This window comes from Phocoena phocoena, chromosome 15 (genome assembly GCF_963924675.1).
Source record: "Phocoena phocoena chromosome 15, mPhoPho1.1, whole genome shotgun sequence".
Classification (NCBI taxonomy): domain Eukaryota; kingdom Metazoa; phylum Chordata; class Mammalia; order Artiodactyla; family Phocoenidae; genus Phocoena; species Phocoena phocoena.
In genome coordinates, this window is record NC_089233.1 from 87,327,348 (window position 1) to 87,347,435 (window position 20,088).

The 20,088-nt window shown below is 59.2% G+C and overlaps 3 protein-coding genes across 5 annotated transcripts; all 3 read left to right on the top strand.

The window, feature by feature from the left end:
• The first annotated feature begins 838 nt into the window (after window positions 1-838).
• On the top strand, window positions 839-12,937 carry ZGPAT (zinc finger CCCH-type and G-patch domain containing). Of its 3 annotated transcripts, none has more exons than XM_065893039.1 (6): window positions 839-1,497; window positions 10,586-10,719; window positions 10,947-11,102; window positions 11,759-11,878; window positions 11,965-12,373; window positions 12,517-12,937. In XM_065893039.1, the coding sequence occupies exons 1-6, from the start codon at window positions 914-916 to the stop codon at window positions 12,653-12,655; spliced, it is 1,542 nt and encodes a 513-aa protein (XP_065749111.1). In that variant the 5' UTR covers window positions 839-913; the 3' UTR covers window positions 12,656-12,937. The 3 variants fall into 3 exon arrangements, with proteins under 3 accessions (XP_065749111.1, XP_065749110.1, XP_065749112.1); XM_065893038.1 differs by having other exon boundaries at window positions 914-1,497; window positions 11,681-11,878; window positions 12,517-12,655; XM_065893040.1 differs by having other exon boundaries at window positions 914-1,497; window positions 10,947-11,069; window positions 12,517-12,655.
• Window positions 12,938-13,853: 916 nt separating this feature from the next.
• LIME1 (Lck interacting transmembrane adaptor 1) lies at window positions 13,854-15,452 on the top strand. The gene is made up of 7 exons (XM_065893333.1): window positions 13,854-13,878; window positions 14,292-14,324; window positions 14,418-14,506; window positions 14,566-14,653; window positions 14,738-14,916; window positions 14,962-15,069; window positions 15,168-15,452. Exons 1-7 carry the CDS (start codon window positions 13,854-13,856, stop codon window positions 15,450-15,452), a joined length of 807 nt encoding a protein of 268 aa, XP_065749405.1.
• A 1,505-nt stretch (window positions 15,453-16,957) lies between these two features.
• Window positions 16,958-19,662, top strand: SLC2A4RG (SLC2A4 regulator). The gene is made up of 7 exons (XM_065892812.1): window positions 16,958-17,064; window positions 17,998-18,107; window positions 18,615-18,784; window positions 18,856-18,956; window positions 19,045-19,286; window positions 19,347-19,461; window positions 19,551-19,662. Exons 2-7 carry the CDS (start codon window positions 18,032-18,034, stop codon window positions 19,660-19,662), a joined length of 816 nt encoding a protein of 271 aa, XP_065748884.1. The 5' UTR covers window positions 16,958-17,064; window positions 17,998-18,031.
• Window positions 19,663-20,088: the final 426 nt, after the last annotated feature.

Genomic DNA, 20,088 nt, shown 5'->3' on the forward strand with positions numbered 1-20,088 from the left:
GCTCCGCTCGGGTCTCCCCGCGAGCCGCCCGCCTCGCACCCGGCCCGCCGTGGGCGCCTCTCAGAGGCGGGGCGCATGGGTGCGGGTGGAGGGCGGCGCGGACAGACTGCGGACCGGCCGCCGGGCCCGGGCCCAGCTCCGCTCGCCCTCCTCGACTTACTTGCGCCCGCCCGGCCGGGCCGCGGAGCCGGGGAGCCGGGGAGCCGGGGAGCCGAAGAACCGGCGGAACCGCAACGCGCCTAGCCCTTCGACCCCACGCTGACCCCGCGCTGACCCGCGTGGCGCCCGACGGGACGCCGGCTGGCCACCCGGGGAGGGGCGGAGCCGTCCCGGCGGCCCCCGCGCCAGGCACTTCCGGCGGCGGCGGCGGCGGCGGCGGCGGCGGCGGCGCTCTGGCGGAAGTGCCTGTCGGTTGCGGGGGCGGAAGCGGGCGCGGGGCGTCTTTGGCCGGTGAGGCCCGCAGGCCGTCTGTGGCGGCGGCCGGGAGACGGCGCAGAGGAGGGCCGGAGGCGAGGGGGTCTGGGCGACGGGGCCTGGGCCCTTGGTGGCAGGCCGAGCGGGGGCGGGCGGCGCGGGGCCCGGGGGTGGGCCCGGCCTGGGGCATCGGACTGGGACGCAGATACCCCGGAGGAACTTGACGGCAGCTCCCGGGAAGGGAGCGGAGGCCGTGGGGCCAGCGACCAAGGGCTGGCTCTGGCTCTTCTTCTCGGAGCTGGAAACTTCTCTCGGCCCAAACGGGAGGCAGGGCGGTTGACGGTTCCGCAGGCTGTCCGCCGAGGGCGGCGGTTGGCCAGCGCTCAGTGCCAGCCTCGCGGGGACGGCCGGTCCCGGGTTCATCCGGCTTCTCTTCCCCGCATCTCTGGCTCCCACGCCTCCCCTCTGAGGACCCAGGGACCCGGCCCCTCCCGACAGGATGGACGAGGAGAGCCTGCAGACCGCTCTCCGGACCTACGACGCGCAGCTGCAGCAGGTGGAGCTGGCTCTGGGCACTGGCCTGGATCCCTCGGAGCTGGCAGATCTGCGCCAGCTGCAGGGGGACCTGAAGGAGCTGATCGAGCTCACTGAGGCCAGCCTGGTGTCCGTCAGGAAGAGCAAGCTGCTGGCGGCGCTGGATGGAGAGCGCCCAGCCCAGGAGGATGCTGAGTACTTGGCTTTCCAGGAGGCCATTGCTGAGGCAGTGGAGGTGCCAGTAGCCCCCGAGGCAGAATTGGAGACTGTTCCTATGAGAGAGACCGGGCCAGGACCCACGGAGCCTGGGCGGGAGGAGGACGAGGGGGAGGACGAGGACGGGGCAGAGCTGAGTGGGAGGAAGGTGAACGCCCCCTACTACAGTGCCTGGGGCACCCTGGAGTATCACAACGCCATGATCGTGGGCACCGAGGAGACGGATGATGGCGCCCCGGGCGTGCGCGTACTCTATCTCTACCCCACTCACAAGTCCCTGAAGCCTTGCCCGTTCTTCCTGGAGGGGAAGTGCCGTTTCCAGGAGAGCTGCAGGTAAGGCCTGGGTTCCCGGGGCCCCTGGGGTCGTGGGGGGGGTGGATTGCAGACAGGATCAGGGGCTAGGTGGGCCCTCTGGGCTTTAAAGTTTTGTCCTTCTTTGCCCAGCGGAGTGCTGACGCGAAGAGACCTTGGGGGGCAGGGGATTTTTCTAGCAGTGTCCTTGTTTAGGTGTTTAGTTGGATTTTCCCCGGGTAGATGAAGAAGTATGGAAGGGCTGATGTTGAAAAGAATGGACTCTCCCCCCCGCCCCCATCACCAGTTTTATTGTTCAGAATGAAACTTCTAAAATTTGCTTTTTTTTTTTTTTTTTTTTTTTTTTTTTTGCGGTACGCGGGTCTCTCACTGTTGTGGCCTCTCCCGTTGCGGAGCACAGGCTCCGGACGCACAGGCTCAGCGGCCATGGCTCACGGGCCCAGCCGCTCCGCGACATGTGGGATCTTCCCGGACCGGGGCACGACCCCGTGTCCCCTGCATCGGCAGGCGGACTCTCAACCACTGCACCACCAGGGAAGCCCTAAAATTTGCTTTTATTATAGAAACTTGATTATAGAAGTTGTCAAACACATGTGAAGTTAGAGGGAGTAGTGTACAGGCTGCCCGTGTTCCAGCTTCAGGCGTCATTGTCTGTCAAGATCGTGCCAGTCTTGTTTCAACTCTTCCTGCCTCTGGATTACCTTAAAGCAAGTTGTAGAAGTTACTGGGCTTTCCCTTATAAATACTTCAGGATACTACCCTAACCTGAGTGATAAGGATGTTATTTTTAAAACTACCTCCATGTCGCCGTCACACTTAACGGAATTTAACAGCAATACTTTGTTCGTATTCAAATTCCCACAGTTGTGATGATGTTGCTTTTTGCTTACGCACATGACTTTTAACTTTGCTTCTTTTTACTTTTTCTTTGCAAAGAATACTTATCGAGATTTCCAATAGATAATTTTGTTTTTTGTTTTGTTTTTGTTTTTGTTTTTTTTTGCGGTACGTGGGCCTCTCACTGCTGTGGCCTCTCCCGTTGCGGAGCACAGGCTCTGGACGCGCAGGCTCAGCGGCCATGGCTCACGGGCCCAGCCGCTCTGCGGCATGTGGGATCTTCCCGGACCGGGGCACGAACCCATGTCCCCTGCATCGGCAGGCGGACGCTCAACCACTGCGCCACCAGGGAAGCCCAAGGATGCAGGCGGACTCTCAACCACTTCTCAACCACTGCGCCACCAGGGAAGCCCGATAATTTTGTTTTTTAGCCAATAGTCCGGGGTAACTTCCTTTAGTTCTTCCGTTGTCTTATTTCTTTATAAGATCCTTGCTGGGCCTTAAGTCTGATTTGCTACATTTCCCCCTTTTTTCCTTTCATTCCCTGTAAGTTTTGTGAAAGGCGTAGGGTGCATACAGGAAAGTGCACGACAAATCAGTCATAAGCCTCCTCCAGCTTCCACAGGGTGGGTGCGCCCCTATCCTCAGCAAGCAGTCATGGAGCAGAGGAGGGAGCCCTCCATCCTTTCTGCCACTGGTCCCTCCGGAGGGTTCCTCCCTGTCCCTGTGCCATGTCCTGTGTGGTGATGAGAACTAACGTGTCCCTGTGCTGCGTCCTCTGGGCAGGCACTGTTCCGAGGGTTTCATGCGTGTTAACTCACCTGGCAGCAGGCCCGCCAGGTAGGCTGTAAGGCTGCTGTGGTCGCTGGGCCTCCCAGGCAGCCAGGCTCTGAGACGGGCCGGCTCCCCTCTGCCGTGGTCTCAGCTGCTGCCTGCTGTCAGCTTTAGGCCCAACCCCTGCAGCCCACAAACATGCCCCTCACCACCACCTGGGTCTGATAGTTATTTTCTTGCATTTGTTTTGGATTTTTAAAATTTACTTATTGAAAACTTTATTTTAAAGATAAAATAGTGTTGAAGCACCCTGTGACCCACCACTCTATCGCAGTCCCCTCCCCTTCTTGGGAGGCTTGTTGGAACATCTGTGGTGTGTTTCTCTCTAGTACACGAGACCTTTATAGACACGTGTATCTGTGAATAGGACATATTTGTGCTTTATTTTCTAATTAAGTGGTTAGCATGCAGGATGCTTCGTTTTGCAGCTCTTCTCAGAGAGCGTGTCTGTGAGAAAAGTCCACGTTGATATTTATAGAAATATTTTGTGCATTTTAACTGCTGTGTTATTTTCCTCATGAATATGCCACATTTTATTCTGTCTCCTGGTGTTTCCCAGTTTGTTTGTTTTTTTTAATTTATTGATTGATTGATTGCTGCGCGCGGGCTTTCTCTAGTTGAGGTGAGTGGGGGCTACTCTTCATTGAGTAGCTTATTGCTTATGAGCTTCTTATTGCTGTGGCTTGTCTTGTTGCAGAGCACGGGCTGTAGAGCACAGGCTCAGTAGTTGTGGCACGCAGGCTCAGCAGTTGTAGCTCGTGGGCTGTAGAGCACAGGCTCAGTAGTTGTGGCGCACGGGCTTAGTTGCTCCGCGGCATGTGGGATCTTCCTGGACCAGGGCTCAAACCTGTGTCCCCTGAATTGGCAGGCGGATTCTTAACTACTGCGCCTCCAGGGAAGTCCATTTTCCCAGTTGTTATTTATTACAAACAACGTGCTGTGAACATCCTAGTGCACATCTTTCGTCCCTGGTGAGAATGTCCCCGGTGTGTAGCAGTGTGGAGAACACGCGCGTTTTCTGTCCTTGTGCGCCTTACGGTTCCCAGTCCCTGGTCTGCTCCGTAGTCACCCTCGGTCATGTTCTCTTACTTGCGAATTCGTGCCCACTGAGAGCTGGGGATGTGATCTTGATTGAACTTGTATTTCCTTGATTATTAGCAAGATTGAGCATTTTTTCGTACATTTGTTCTAACTTCATCACTCTGTTTCAATGTCCTTATCAGTAAAAACAGATGAGGATGTCTCTCGCAGTCGTTGGGAGAACGGGATGCGTTAATAGAAGTAAAAGAATATTGAACAGTAGCTAACATGTAGTAAGGACACAGCGAACTTCAAATTTTTATCTTGTTACTGTAAAATAAAATCAGACAGAGGAAGTAAAGAAATGGCATGAGGAATCATTGTAACTTCCTAGTACTCGCTGCTCAGATCAAAACTACAGATTTGCCAGTTACCCCAGGAGCCCCTCTGTTTGCCTCAGCCCAGACCCAGCCTTCTCCCTCTGCCAAAAAGCAGCACTGTCTCGACTTTTGTGGTAATCACTTCCTTGTGTTCTTCGTCGCTTATCACTCAGGTGCGGCCGGGTGTAAACGTTGTAGTTTAATCTTGCTCGCTTTTTAAGGCTGCTGTGTCTGCACCCCGCCCCCCCACCCCTGCCTTTCCTGGCCTCACAGTTTCACTGTTGAAGGACCAGACCCTTTGACCGTCATCGGCCGCCCTGGTGCAGCCCAGCATGTTCCTGTGTCCACCGCAGGCTGGCATCTGGATCCAGGCACCTGGTCACACTCAGGGCCCCCATTTGGGCGTGTCTCTACGTGTTGTGCTTTTGTCAGGAGGCACCTGATGTATAGCTGCCAACGGTGCTCAACGCCGAGATCCACTGATACGGTGTGGATTGCAAAAAAGAACTCTTTAACTCTGTCAGTTCATTTACTAGCCGAACGTTGTAGAGAGATGCCTTTCCTTGTCTACAATTTGGCTATCTAGTGGTACAGATCATATGGAAAAGGCAGGGTAATGCCAGACTTTTCTGTTTTGTTTCCTTGGTTTCCAAGATAGCAAATTGGTTCTCTTTCATCCTGAGGTGATAAATTGGCTTTTAAAAAATATTTAATATCCATATGGACTGATGGATTTAAATATATTTGATGAATTTCAGTCCACGAAGATTCTGATCTTTTTTTTTTTTTTTTCTTTGCGGTACACGGGCCACTCACTGTTGAGACCTCTCCTTTTGTGGAGCACAGGCTCTGGACGTGCAGGCTCAGCGGCCATGGCTCACGGGCCCAGCCGCTCCGCAGCATGTGGTATCCTCCCAGACCGGGACACGAACCCGTGTCCCCTGCATCGGCAGGCGGACTCTCAACCACTGTGCCACCAGGGAAGCCCAGATTCTTATCTTTATTGAAACTCAAATTGTCTCACCCTTGTCAAGTGGGAACTTCTTCAGGTTGGCTCCCACATCCTTTTGACACAGCCCCAGGAGCCAGGGTTTCCCACAGTTATCTGCACTCTTCCTACCCCAGACCTGAAGGCACCCAAGTCTCCAAGAAGCCCTGGTTTCTTTCAATGGGAGATGGTATTTCACAACCCACAGTGGGGGCACCGGGATGCACTTTGCTGCTAGTTGGTTCATCACTGTAGGCTTTTTCAGCAGACGGACCTAGGAAATATAGGTGGACACACACTAATTAATGTACATGTTAGTGTTATGTACCCATACCACATACTTATGTTTTTAAGGACAAATACTTTGTGAATTTATACTGATATTTCCAATTCAAATTAAGGATTGCGGTGTTTCTACTTAATCTTTTCTGGATCACGTCCGTATTTCCTTCTTTATGCCAGGACTCTGGTTCTCAAGGACATAGGAAATGATGGGCTCCAAAGGACCCATAATTAATTTGTTTTATCCCATTTTACACACACAGGACACTCAGAATAACATTCATTCATTCTTCCATTATGATGATTGAAAACTGTTAAAAGCATTTTTTACACGTACTACTACCCACATTCTCCCTCTGTCTTTGTGATTGCACTAGACCTGCGTTGTTGGATCTTGTGGCTGTTACAGCCATTGTTTCCCTTTTACTCTCAACCTTAGTTCTAGAAGGACCTCTGCATTTCATGCTTACCATCATTCGATCTGTTGGGGTCCTTTTTAGCGTTTCGGTTGTATGAGACTCGTATTCTGGTAGATTCTTCAGGAAGGGCTCACAGGAATAATGTTTTCGGAGATCTGGCATGTTGATTAGGTTCTGTTTGTGTCTTTTATACTGGAAGAGCAGTTTTATTGAATACATTAAGTCCCCTACATATGAACGAGTTCTGTTCTGAGGGTGCGTTTGTAAGTGCAATTTGTTCATAAGTCCAACAAAGTTAGCCTAGGTACCCAACAAACACCATCAGCTATATAGTATTGTACTATAATAGGCTGTTAGTACTTTTCGCACAAGTAATATATAAAAAACAACACAAAAGATAAAACATTTTAAATCTTACAGTACCTTGAAAAGTACAGTAGTACAGTACAACAGCTGGCATGCAGTGGCACATTTGCATCTTTGAAAGTTCGCAACTTGAAGGTTCGTATGTAGGGGACTAACTGTATAAGATTCTTGTCTCGTATTAGTTTCCTTGAATATTTCATATAACTTATTCTATTTTGATATAAAATATTGTTGAAAATTTCCCTTGTAAATCACATGCTCTAATGGCGTAAGGGTCCAGCTTCATTCTTTTGCATGTAGGTATCCAGTTTCCCAGTACCATTTGTTGAAAGAACTGTCCTTTCCCCACTGAATTGTCATGACACCCCTGACGAGACCTGACTGATGTGTGTGAGGGGTTATTTCTGGGTTCTCTCATCCAGTTCATTGGTCCACACCAATGGACTGGATGTGTTTATGCCAGTACATACTGTTTGGATGACTGTAGCTTTGTAGTAAGTTTTGAAGTCGGGAAGTACATAGTCCTCAAACATTTTTTCTTCTTCTCAAGATTCTTTTGGCTATTCAAGATCCATTGCATTTCCATATGAATTTTAAAATCAGCTTGTCCGATTCTGTGTAAAAGAAAATTGGAATTTTGATAGGAATTGCATTGCATCTGTAGATCAATGTGGGTAATATTGCCATCCTAATACTATGAAGTCTTCTAATTTATGAACATGGGATCTTTTTCCAGTTATGTAGGTCTTCTTTAATTTCTTGCAGCAATGTTCTGTAGTTCACAAGCCTTGGTTAAATTTATTTCTAAGTATTTTATTCATTTTCATGCTGCTGTAAATGAAATTATTTCATTTTTAGATTGTGCATTTTTAGTGTATTAATATGCAACTGATATTTCTATGTTGATCTTATATCCTATAACACTATCAAATTCATTTTTTAGCTCTAATAGGATTTTTTTCTGGATTATTTAGGGTTTTCTGTATATACAGTTATGTCATTGACAAATAGAAGTACTTTTGCTTCTTTTTTTTTTTTTAATTTTTTTTTGGCTGCATTGGGTCTTCGTTGCCGTTCTTGGGCTTTCTCTAGTTGCGGCGAACAGGGGGCTACTCTTCATTGTGGTCCGCGGGCTTCTCACTGCAGTGGTTTCTCCTGTTGTGGAGCATGGGCTCTAGGTGCACAGGCTTCAGTAGGTGTGGCACGCGTGCTCAGTAATTGTGGCTCACGGGCGCTAGAGTGCAAGCCCAGTAGTGGTGCACGGGCTTAGCTGCTCCGTGGCATGTGGGATCTTCCCAGACCAGGGCTCTAACCTGTGTCTGCTGCATTGGCAGGCAGATTCCTAACCACTGTGCCACCAAGGAGGCCCACTTTTGCTTCTTCCCTTCCAATTTGGATGGCTTTTATTTTTCTTGCTTAACTGCTCCGCCTAGAACTTCCAATACTACACTGAATAGAAGTAGCGAGAGCAGCCATCCTTGTCTTGTTCCTGATCTTAGGGGGAAAGCACCCAGTCTCTCACCACTGAGTGTGATGTGAGCTGTGGGTTTTCCATAGTTGCTGTTTATCAGGTTGAGTGTTGTTTTGGTTGTTTTTTTTTAAAATAAATTTATTTATTTATTTTTGGCTGCATTTGGTCTTTGTTGCTGTGTACGGGCTTTCTGTAGTTGCGGCCAGAGGGGCTACTCTTTGTTGTGGTGCGCGGGCTTCTCATTGCAGTGGCTTCTCTTGTTGTGGAGCACGGGCTCTAGGGGCACGGGCTTCAGTAGTTGTGGCACGTGGACTCAGTAGTTGTGGCTCACTGGCTCTAGAGCGCAGGCTCAGTAGTTGTGGCACACAGGCTTAGTTGCTCTGTGGCATGTGGGATCTTCCAAGACCAGGGCTCAAACCCGTGTGCCCTGTATTGGCAGGCGGATTCTTAACCCCTGTGCCACCAGGGAAGTCCCTGAGTGTTTTTAACATGCAAGGGTGTTGCATTTTTTCAAGTATCTTTTCTGTATCAGTTGACGTGCTAGTTTTCTATTAATGTGCTCTGTTTTATTGAATGGCTTTCATGTGTTGAACCACCCTTGCATTCCTGGGATAAACCGAACTGAGTTGTGGTGTATACTCATTCTAAATGCTTGTTTTCTGGTTCAAGTTTTTACTTATTCTGGAGTGTATTTTCGTGAATGTTGTGAAGCAGATGATCGAGTGGGGTGTTGTTGGGGTTTTTTGTATGGGAAACCAATTTTTAATTTTTTCCTCATGAAATCCGCAGTGTGTGCTTTCCTGCCTCATTGGTAACACCTCCTCTGTCCTGCGTGAAGTTTGTTGTATGAGAGGCTCTTCCTGGGTGCACTTCATTCCATTGATCAGGCTGCCTGGGCTCTTGGTTGACGTTCGTTTCATGGACACGCCGTTAACTACTCCCCATGGTTGGGAACTTAGGTTATTTCCAAGTCACATCCTTCTGGCTCAGTCCTTACATACTTTCATTATTGTTGTTTTAGGGTCATTCCCTAGAAGCGCTTGCTGGATTAAGGGGGACACCAAATTTTAGGGCTTCTAAGAGTACCAAAGATTCTTGCAGGGAGGTTTAGTTGGTGGCGTCTGTAGTGTCTGGGTGTGTTGAGGGGGTGTTTGAGCAAATTCGCCGAGTCTGGCATCCTTTCTTGGTTGAGGAGGGCTTTCCAACCACTGTGCCCGCTGGAGGGCACGGGGGCCGGGTTTGCAGCTGCTTGTGCCACTGGCCGTTGGTGGTACCCTGGGTGCCTGAGGACAGTCGGGGTGAGAAGGAACTGGCCAGAACCCCGCCAGGGAGGCATCCGAGGCCACCTTTGTTTGCTCCTGGAAGGTGACTGAAATGCCTTGTTTCCTCTCCTTTCTCCCCATGGACTCAACCTAGCAGGCCAGCCACGGCAGGGCTGGCTGTGTGTCCGGAGCGAGTGCCTGTTTTCACTTACTCTCATGGGGTTAGAACCGCTTCCTCCTTGAAATGGGGGCACAGCAGGAGATGTGTGCGTGGTTGCTTCCTGTCTTTATTTGGCAAAGTTAAAGGTTGCGGCCCTCTGTTCCCACTTCCTCCCCCACCTCCTCCCGGTTTTCATTTTGGTTTCACTGTTTCACTGACATCTAGAAGTCAAGGCAGCACTGTTACAGCTCTTTCTGATTGGCTGGGGAGGGCTCCGTCCTGTGAGAGCACGCAGACACACTCGCCTTGGTGACCTGTTGTATCTGGTGGAGAGGCGCCGGGGAGCTCTCATCACAAGGACGTCTACCAGCCATGTGTGTGCCTGTGTATGCATGACTCTAGCCCAGAGACTGGGGAGAGACTCGAAGCATCTTCTCCTCAGGGTACCCAGGTCCATCCTGAGAGTGAGAGCACAAGCACAAGTGTGTGTGTCCATACATATGCACGCACACATGTACACATGTATGCACACGTCCACACACGTGTGCAGGTACATTGCGTACGTGTGTGTGTACCTATATGTGCACACGTTTGTGTGCGTGTGTGTATGCACGTGTGCACGCGTATGTGTGCGCACATGTACGCGTGTGTGTGTGCGTGTTTCGCACACGTGTGCATGCATGCATAAATGTGTGTGGGTGTATTGTGCGTGTGTGTATACGGGTGCGTGTATGGGCATGGATGTGTATATGTGTGCATACATGCGTACGCATGTGTTCAGTGTATATTGTGTGTGCGTGTGAGTGGGTGTTGTTTGTACACACGTGTTCCGTGTATATGTGCGTGGGTGTGTATTGTGTGCATGTTTATACACGTGTGTGTTCAGTGGATGTGTGTACGTGTGTGCATGGGTGTGTGTGTCATATGTTTGTACACACGTGTTCAGCAGATATGTATATAGATGTGTGTGTCTGTCTCCCCGTCCATCCTTTCTGTCCAGGCGGTGTCCAGGCAGGTAGACGGGATTCTCCCGGCTCACGGGGCCGTGGTGGCCGTATCTGAGTCTGCATCCCTATGGCCCTCTCTGCAGGTTCTCCCATGGGCAGGTGGTCTCTGTGGATGAGCTGCGCCCCTTCCAAGACCCGGACCTGAGCTCCCTGCAGGCCGGCTCTGCGTGTCTGGCCAAGCGGCAGGATGGCCTCTGGCACCCAGCGCGGATCACTGGTGAGGCTGCCCGGGGCCTCCCTGACGGGGTCCTTTCTGGGAACCCTCCCCGTGTGTCACACGTTAGTCCTGCCCAACAACTCCTCTGTTTGGGCATTGGGATCCCACCCCACGCCCAAGAGGAGCAAGGCCCCAACTTGGCCTCGGCCCCGCCCTGCTCCCAGCTTCCAGAGTGGCTCCTTCCATGTGTTGAGGCCACTGCCCTGCTGCCTCTGTGCCCCCCCCAGATGTGGACAGTGGCTACTACACGGTCAAATTTGACTCTCTGCTGTTGAAAGAGGCCGTGGTGGAGGGGGACAGCATCCTGCCCCCGCTGCGCACGGAGCCCGCAGGTTCCTCTGACTCAGACGGCAGTGACGTGGACGACCCCAGCTATGCTCGAGGTACGGCTGCTGCCAACCCGAGAGGCTCCTGGCTGGCAGGGTCCCATACTGTGGTCAGTACGAGGACGCACTCGGGGCAGGGGGCAGATGCGAGGCCCCCACAGCGGGCAGGGGAGATGAGAGGGTGCGTGATGGGTCTGCGGCAGGTCTGGAGACCCACAGATGCAGAAACCCGGAATGATGACAGTCCCACGCGAGCCACAGGAGTAGGTGGGATGCACAGGAAGGGACGGTTTCCTGCAGGGCATGGGGACCTGGCGGGTGGACAGAGGAACTGGCTAGCAGTGTCTGGCCCTCCCCCAGGGGCGTGTCCGCCTGGGGTCTGTTAGCCAAGTTGTCCATGCTGATGGAGGGGAGGACTGAGCTGGCAGGTAGAGGCGAGTACTGCTCTCTGTTAAGGGAACGGCAGCACCCACCTCCAGGGAATAGGACGGGGGCCACCACGTGACCAGGCTGTGACCCTGAAGTGTGGAGAGGGCTGGGCTCTGCCACAGGCTCTGCCTGTTGTTCGCACCACACAGCCCTGGCAACTGGCAGGGAGCCGGGGTGCCGGGGATTGGCCCTGGCCCAGAGCTGAGCTCTTGGGCTAACCTTGGCCGGAGCCCAGGATGCCCCGTATCCAGCTGGGTTAAGCTGTTGCCCTCTGACGCCTGCAGTGGTGGGACCTGCTGCTGCTGATCCCGGGACCTGCAGCTCCGCCTTCGCCGGCTGGGAGGTGCACACGCGGGGCATCGGCTCCAGACTCCTCGCCAAGATGGGCTACGAGTTTGGCAAGGGTGAGTGTGTGCTGCACGGGGGGCTGAAGGGCTCCCTCAGCACGGCCCCAGAGTCCAGTGGCAGTGCCAGCTCGGTGTACCCCCAGGTCTGGGCCGGCATGCGGAGGGCCGGGTGGAGCCCATCCACGCTGTGGTGCTGCCGCGAGGGAAGTCGCTGGACCAGTGCGCGGAGATCCTGCAGAAGAGGACCAGGGGCAGCCAGGCTGGCGCCAGCAGGCCCCCAAAATGCCGGGGCAGAGGGGGTGGGCCTAGGGGCCGCCCACCGTCTCGCAGTGTGTTTGACTTCCTGAATGAGAAGCTGAAAGGCGGGGCCCCTGGGGCCCTGGAGGCGGGGGTGGCGCCCCCGGGAAGGAGGAGTGGCGAGGAGGTGTACCACGCCAGCAGGAGTGCCAAGCGCGCCCTGAGCCTGCAGCTCTTCCAGACGGAGGAGAAGATCGAGCAGACCCAGCGAGCCATCCGGGGCATCCAGGAGGCCCTTGCCCGCAATGCTGGCCGGTACGTGTGGGCCCTGCCCGAGCCACGCCGCACCCCTGCCCGTGGTGCCTGGGTGAGAGCTCGCCCCGACCCGAGGGCGGCGGGCCAGATCTGAGGAGGGGCTGGAGGATGATGGGCAGTGCTGAATGGCGGCCCCTCCCTAGGCACAGCGTGACAGCAGCCCAGCTGCAGGAGAAGCTGGCGGGAGCCCAGCGGCAGCTGGGGCAGCTCCGGGCCCAGGAGGCGGGCCTGCAGAGGGAACAGAGGAAGGCGGACACCCACAAGAAGATGACCGAGTTCTAGGGCCCCCACACGTGGCGTGGACAGAGCTCAGGGACCCCGGCTCCCGCTGCCTTCAGGAAGACCAGCTGTCGCTCGACAGCTAGAATGCCACTGGAAGAGGGGCCAGCCCTCACAGTTGGCCTTCTTGCCGGCCTCGGGCATGTGGCCACTGCTGAGAGGAGACAGGCTGCAGGGGTCCCTGCCAGGTCCCTTCCTGACACTTCCTTGACCATTGAGCCCACCTACCAGTGTCCTGGGCTGTCTCCTGAGCAAGGACATTAAAGTGACTTTGTTGCAGTGTCTTTTAGTAGAGGCTCGGCTGGCTGTGGGGACTTTGAGGAGGAGGGGTCTTTGCACCGGATCACGGGGCTGGGCTGGAGGGGTCCTGAGTGAGGGTGCTGCCCAGCACCCTGCCCAGAGGCAGAGGGCCCAGGAGGACGGGCATCCTTGCTGCTCTCCCAGATGCGGTCACAGCCTAGGGTGCCCCCCACATTGCCTGACACCCACAGGCAGGTGAGCCCGGTGCTGCAGTGATGGAAGGAGACCATGGCTGTGTGGGGCCAAGAGGGAGCGCCGTTATCGAGGCAGGAGGACCCGGTGGGGCGGGGGGTGTTGGCACCCTGGGTCTGTGCCTGCCTGTTTTGTCGCCCACATGCACCCACTGCATCGTGGGTGGAGACATGATTTAGGGCCTCCGATCAGCACCAGCTCGCAGCACACCCCTGCCAAGCCCCGTCTAGGCCCCAGGCAGGGCCACGGCAGGTGGGTGAGGCTGCCGTGGCGGCTGCGTGGGAAGACGCGGCGTGGTGCACGGGCAGGAAGTTAGGTGGGGAGCTGGGCCAAGGGCGACACGAGGCCTTGCGGCTCGAGGTGCCCAAGCTGCCCGCCACCCTAGGTGCTGAATGGGCCCTACCAGGTCAGGGCATTGGGACCTGGGCCCTCTGGTGAGGAAAGCCCACTCCCTGGGTCTGAGCAGACTGGCCCCCACTTTCGGAGACAGTTCCACGCTGCTGGCCCCTCACCTCCGGCACCTGTGCCAGGACTCCAGGAAGCGGACGTCCGATGGCAGGGGCAGTTGGAGGGGAGGGATGGAGAGCCAGGGGTGGGGTGGTCAGTGTCCACAGCAGCCCTTCCTGCCTGCTGACCCCCAGCTTTCCAGCCTCTCGGGGGGGTCAGTCTCTGTAGTGGACAGCTAGGGGGCATCACCTGGACAGGAGTCATGCCTGGGCAGGACATGGCTGTAGGTGAGTCTGTGGCCTGTGGTTTGCTAGCCTGGGGTGTGACCTGGGGGCCTCCCTGGCTCTCAGGTTTGGCCTCAGTGACTACAGTGGGGCCTCAGCCAGGTCCCAGCTGCCCTGCCCCTCCTCAACTGGCCGTGCTTGGCCGTCACTTGAGTCATCTTTGCCAACTCAGGTCCTCATAGGGGCCAGGCAGAGCGTGCCTCACCCCTCACCAGCAGCCCCTGGGCAGAGGTGGGAGGGTAGGCGCTGAGGCTGTGTCCCCTCGGCCTCCGTAGGAGAGAGGGGCTGCTGAGCCCTGGGGTTTCCTGTGTGCTGAGTCAGAGCACGGGGTGGGGGACCTTCCGGCAGCACAAGGTGCAGAAGTGGGGCTGTCAGGTTGGTGCCCAGTCCCCCAGCCCCCTGTCTTCTGCCCCCAGGCCCATCCACGGCCTCACAGGATGAGGCCACAGGTACCCTCGGCCCTCCTGCCCCCCCTCCCCCCACACACACACGTCGCTACGGGCCTTGGACCGGAGGCCGACGCCCCTGACCCGCACCTCTGCCTCCCCGCTCTGATGACCCTCTTGCACCCAGGAAGCGGGCACAGAGGCAGCTGTCTGGGCCGCAGGACAGTGTAATGCCAGCAGAAGCGGTGAGTGCCAGGGTGTCCCTGGGGCCAGCGGGGGACCGGCCAGCCTTCCTTGCCCCCAGTCACTGCTGAGACGACCCTACCACTGCTCCCTCGGCAAGTCGGACAGCAGACTGCACGAGCTGCACTGCAGCTGGCTCTGCAGCAGACGTGAGCTGGTGGAAGGGCTGGGGCCTGGCAGCGGGCAGGCCTCCCCGGACCCCTAAGTAATCTCTGCCCTGCCCCCACCCTCAGCCCCACGGCCTGCCAGCATGGATCTGCGCCCACGGTGGCTGGAGGCGTCCAGAGGCACGACGTCCAGGCCCCCGGCAGCCTTCCCACACCAGGAGCTGCCCCTGGCCACGCCCTCCACCGGCCCTGAGGCCACCTATTCCAACGTGGGGCTGGCTGCCATCCCCAGGACCGGGCTGGCAGTCACCTCTGGGGTGTGGGCAGGGGCACAGCTGCCCGGTCCCGAGGCCAGACCCGTGGTGGCTGAGTATGCGTGTGTCCAGAAGCTCAAGGGAACAGATCGGGGCCCCCAAGGCCTGGAGCAGGGGAAAGCTGAGGCAACCCCAGCTGCTCAGGTGAAGTGAAGGGTGTGAGGTAGGGTGGGTGGGACTGGGCAGGTCCTCGGCTGAGTGGATGGTGCTGAGCCCTCCCTGGACTGGCTTCCTCTCTCCAGGTGGACATCCTGTATTCCAGGGTCAGCAGGCCTAAAAGGAGGGACCCAGGACCTTCCACAGACCAGCAAGACCCCAAGGGTGGGGAAGCGAGTTTGGCTCTGGGGAGGGGCCTGGCCTATGAGGTCCTCCCTCTCAGGGGCCTGGGCGTGGACAAGAGCCTCCTGGAAAACGTGTATGAGAGCATCCAGGAGATGGAGGCCCCTGGGCACCTGGAACCCCCCAGCTCCAACTCCTACCAGGAGAGGACATGTGCAGGGCATGGAGACCCCCTGCTTCCTGTCTAAGCCTGGGGAGGGGTCTTCATCCCCTCTGCCCTGAACACCCAAGTACAGATGATCCTTCCTCCAGAGTGGGGTGCGACCCCTCACTTCCCACAGAGTCCCCTCCCCCACACGCGGCTAACAGCACGAATTCCGGATAGCAGTGCTGTCAGCCTGTGGGGTCCCTAGGGTCCTGGCTGCCATGTCCTCTCTAGGGCAGGGTCTCAATAAAGCCCCAGCTCAGGGAGCATGAACACTGCTATACCTCAGCCTGCTCTTCTTGAAAGCCTGGGAGGCTTGGCGGGGTGGTGTCCGGAAGGAGTGAAAACCTCTCCTTGGGAATGGGCCTCCTCCCGCTGGGGGTGCTGGGTACCTGCGCCCTGTCACACCTGGGGCCGCCGGCTGGTCGGGCTCAGAAGACCGAGTGGGGAGGGAGGCAAGCCCTGGCGGGCAGTCCTCAGGCCGAGGGGCTCCTCCGAGCGGTGAGCCGGCCCACAGGGTGGCTACCCCAAGGTGGGACCTGAACCCTGAACGACAGGGAAGGCTCTGCCACCCAGCCCCTGGAGTTACATAAGGGGCGCGGGAGGTGGGCAGTCGTGCGTTAAAGAATAACCTGCTCCCGGGAAGGCCGCCAAGGAGACGCGGCCTCCTCCCGGGCCCGGCAGCTCGCGCAGGGGCATCCCTCGAGGAAGCCGGCCCGCCCCGGCGACGGGGGCGCCGGGGCGGGGGCCGTCGGGCGGGCGGGCGGCAGAAGCCGGGCCCCCCCGCCCCCGGAGCGGCGCGGGAGCGGCCAGCGCGGGAGCAGCCGGCCAGGGGCGGGGTGTGGCCGCGGGGCGGTCCAATGGGCGCGGGGGGGGGGGCGGTCCAATGGGCGGGGGGGGCGGTCCAATGGGCGCGGGGCGGTCCAATGGGCGCGGGGCGGGCGGGGCCTCGGGCCGCGAGGAGGGGGCGGGGCCGGCCGGCAGCCTCCGGGCGGCGCGGCGCGGGCGGCGGCCGATCCAGGGCGGGGGTCGGTGGCCCGGCCAGCCCGGCCCAGCCCGGCCCGGCCCGGCCCGGGGCCGCGTCCGGAGCGTCCGCCCTCGCCGCTGCAGCCTCGGTACCCGGCCGGCCATGGAGGCCGAGCGCCCCCCGGCGCCCGGCCCGGGCTGCGGGCGCCCCCCACTCCGCGCCGCCGGCCGGGACCCCGCGGCCGCGCCCGTGTCGGTGCCCGCGCCGCCGCAGGTACCGGGCTGGGGGCGCCGACAAAGTTCCCGCTGCGAAGATGGCGTCGAGCTGCACGAACTTCGGGCCCCGGGGCGGGGCGGGCGGGGGCGGCGCGTCGCCGCGCGTGTCCGTGGGTCCGGCGGGGCTGGGCCGGCGCCCGGAGCGCTTCCCGCCGCGGCGGCCGGGGGCGGGGCCGGGGGCGGGGCCGCACCGGCCGCAGCCGGTTTGGGGGCGGGCACCGTCGTGTCGGGGTGGCGGTGGGGGTGGGGACTCGGCCGCTGCCCGCGCTGAGCCGGCCGCGTCCGCAGGGCCCTGCCGTGGAGTTCGCGCTGCCGCAGGAGCCGGAGCCGCGGGCCGCGGACCTCGGGGCCCCGGGGGCGGGGGCGGCGGGGCCACCGACGCCGTCGGCGCACATCCCGGTGCCAGGGCATAGGTGAGCCGGGGTTCGCGTGCCAGGCCGAGGGGGCGTGTGCACCCGTGCGCCTGTGTGTGCAGGGGTGGTGGATGGGGCGCGGGCTGGAGCCTTCCAGACCCCACCCCTGCGAGGGGCGCCTCGGTGGAGGGCAGGTCAGCATCCTGAACTGGGTTTCTGTCCTTGCCTTTCGGCTCTCCAGCCCTGGAGGAGTTAAGCAGAAATGACCGATGTATCAGTATGCCTTGTTCCTCCCCAAACCCTGAGAGCCAGAGCGCAGAACTGGGAGGGGGCGCCTGTCAGCCTCTGTGCCCAGGAGGCTGTGAGGCCCGCGTGGAATCGACTGCCCAGGCATCCCGGGGCCCCTGATGGCTGTCTCGCCAGCTCTGTCTGCAGAAAGAGAAACCCTCCCAGGTGCCTGACACCCCGGGCTGGCTGCGCAGGCGGGGGCGGGCCCTGGCCTTGCCCGCTGGGGCCCAGGGACCCGCTTGTGCTTGGAGCCCAGGCTCCGCTGGCTGCTGCTGGCTGCTGGCTGCTGGCTGCTGGCTGCTCCCGCCCTCCCAGGTCTGGCGCTAGGCCCGCAGCTGCTGTTGCACAACCCTGGTTAATGTGTGATTGGGGGGAGGGCTGGCCTGGCCTGGCCCCACCGGCGGGGCCTCAGACCCCTGTCCAGCAGCAGGGTCTGAAGGAGCCACGGTGGAACAAAGCCCAGGCTGCAGAGAAGTCGGGCTTTGGAAAGACCCCAGCCCAGGCTTGTTCCCGGTGGTTCCTGGGGATTTGGAGCTCGGCAACCCAAGCTGGAGGTGGAGCTGGGCCTCCTGCCCGGCTCCTGGAGTGAGGGAGCTGGGTGCACACACGTGCCCAGGCCTGCACGTGTGCCGGGACGGGGACGGGCCTGGAGTACTTCTTGGGCCCTACCCACCCCTCCACCTCCCCCATCCCCATCTCCTCCAGAGCCCCCCCAGGAAAAGCCCGGCTGGACGAGGTCATGGCTGCTGCAGCCCTCACAAGCCTGTCCACCAGCCCCCTCCTGCTGGGGGCCCCGGCTGTAGCCTTCAGCACAGGTGAGACTTAGAGGCCCGGCTTGGGGTGGGGGGTGCCGGCAGGGCTCAGGACCCTACAAGCTGCTGTGGGGCAAGCAGAGCCGCTCGCCTGGAATACCATCTTCTAAGTGCATCCATCTCCCGAGGCCTGAAGCGACGTCAGGACCCCCAGGGCCCCTCCCTGCGGCCCAAGCTGCAGTGCCCCAGGCCCCTCCCTGCGGCCCAAGCTGCAGTGCCCCAGGCCTGCAGGCCTCCGTGACCTGTCCATCTCCACCTGGCTGGCCAGGCAGCTCCCCACCCCGTACGCTTCTGGTCTTCCTTCTCTGTGCTGGAGAGGCTTGTCCCCCGGCTGCCGTGGTCAGCTCCTCCCGGCCACTACCTCCTCCAAGAGGTTCTTTGCCCTCCAGGCTCACCTGTGGACAGGTGAACAGGCGGAGGTTTTGCACTCAGGGACTCGTAGCCAGCAGCGTCTGCAGCACAGCCGTGGCCCCCAAAAGTCCTGATGCTGGCGCCGGTGTGTGTCCGCAGAGCCCAGCTTGGAGCCTTGGCGGGAGGCCCCGGTGCGGCCACCGGGCAGCAGCGGGGATGGGGGCTGGGGCCCGACCAGTGACCAGTCCTCTCCATCTACCCCGTCGCCCCCGCTGCCCCCTGAGGCAGCCCACTTCCTGTTCGGGGAGCCTGCCCTGAGGAAGAGGAAGGTGAGCCAGGGCATCCCTCGGAGCGGGATGGACGTGGGGGGCGCCGAGGCTGACCGCCCCCTGTCACCCAGAGCTCGCTGCAGGGGCTGTTCCAGTGTCTGTGGAAGCGCTGCGGGAAGGTGCTGAGCTCGGCTTCAGGGATGCAGAGACACATCCGTCTGGTGCACCTGGGGTGCGGCGGGGCCGGGGGTGGGGGAGGGGCGGGGGGCGCCAGGCAGGCCTCTGCGTCAGCTCGCACCCCACCCCCCGCCCCCCAGCAGGCGGCAGGCAGAGCCAGAGCAGAGCGACGGCGAGGAGGACTTCTACTACACGGAGCTGGATGTCGGTGTGGACTCGCTGACCGATGGGCTGTCTGGCCTGACCCCGGGGTCCCCCACGGCCTCTGCGCCGCCCGCCTTGCCCCGCCTGGAGCTGCTGGAGCCCCCGGCCCTGCCCAGCCTGCTGCGCCCGCCCGCCCTGCCCCCGCCCCCGGTGCTGAGCTCCCTGCCCGCCCCCCAGGTGTGCCCCAGTGGCCCCGCTTGCCAGGTGGGTGAGGCCTCGGGTGGCTCTGGAGGGGCGCGAGGCCACAGCGGTGTCTCCTCTCAGGGCTGCCTGGCACCCGTCCACCCGGAGCCACAGCCCATCCCGGTCAGGGCCTGCGCGCCAGCCCTGCCCGCCAAGCCCGGTGCCAACCCGAGGTGCGTGTGTGTGTAAAGGGGCTGGGGAAGGCACCGGGCAGGAGGCTCCCGGCCCGACAGCACCCCATGCCCCCCATGTGTCCCCCCAGGAAGCCCCGAGGTGACGCCAAGAAGTGCCGGAAAGTGTATGGCATGGACCACCGGGACCTGTGGTGCACGGCCTGCCGCTGGAAGAAGGCCTGCCAACGCTTCCTGGACTGAGCCCCGCCCGCCCGCCGGGGCCTCTCCTAGCTGCAGGGTCTTCTTTTTAACCGGTGGGGGGCGGTCCCCACCACTCAAAGTGCCTCTGAAGAAACCAGCCTCTTGGCCTTTTGCACTAAAGCCAAACCTCACAGCTGTCCCCTTGGCCTGGGGTCCCCAGGGGTGGCCGCCCCCCACCTGTCGGCCCTGGACTTGTCAGGGGTGTGACGGGCCCCGCTTTGGGGCCACACGGGGCCGTCCTCGATGCACTTTGAGGGGTGTCGGGGAGGGGGCGCCCCTGCCCGCACTTAATCTGACTGTTTGAGGGCCCGGGTGGACATTTGTACCGTGTTTGCCAAGCTCAGGTGTCTCACGTCTGGGCTGAACCAGGCGAGGAGTAACATTAAAGATTCGGGATTTTTCCAAAAGCTGTGTCTGCCTCCTGGG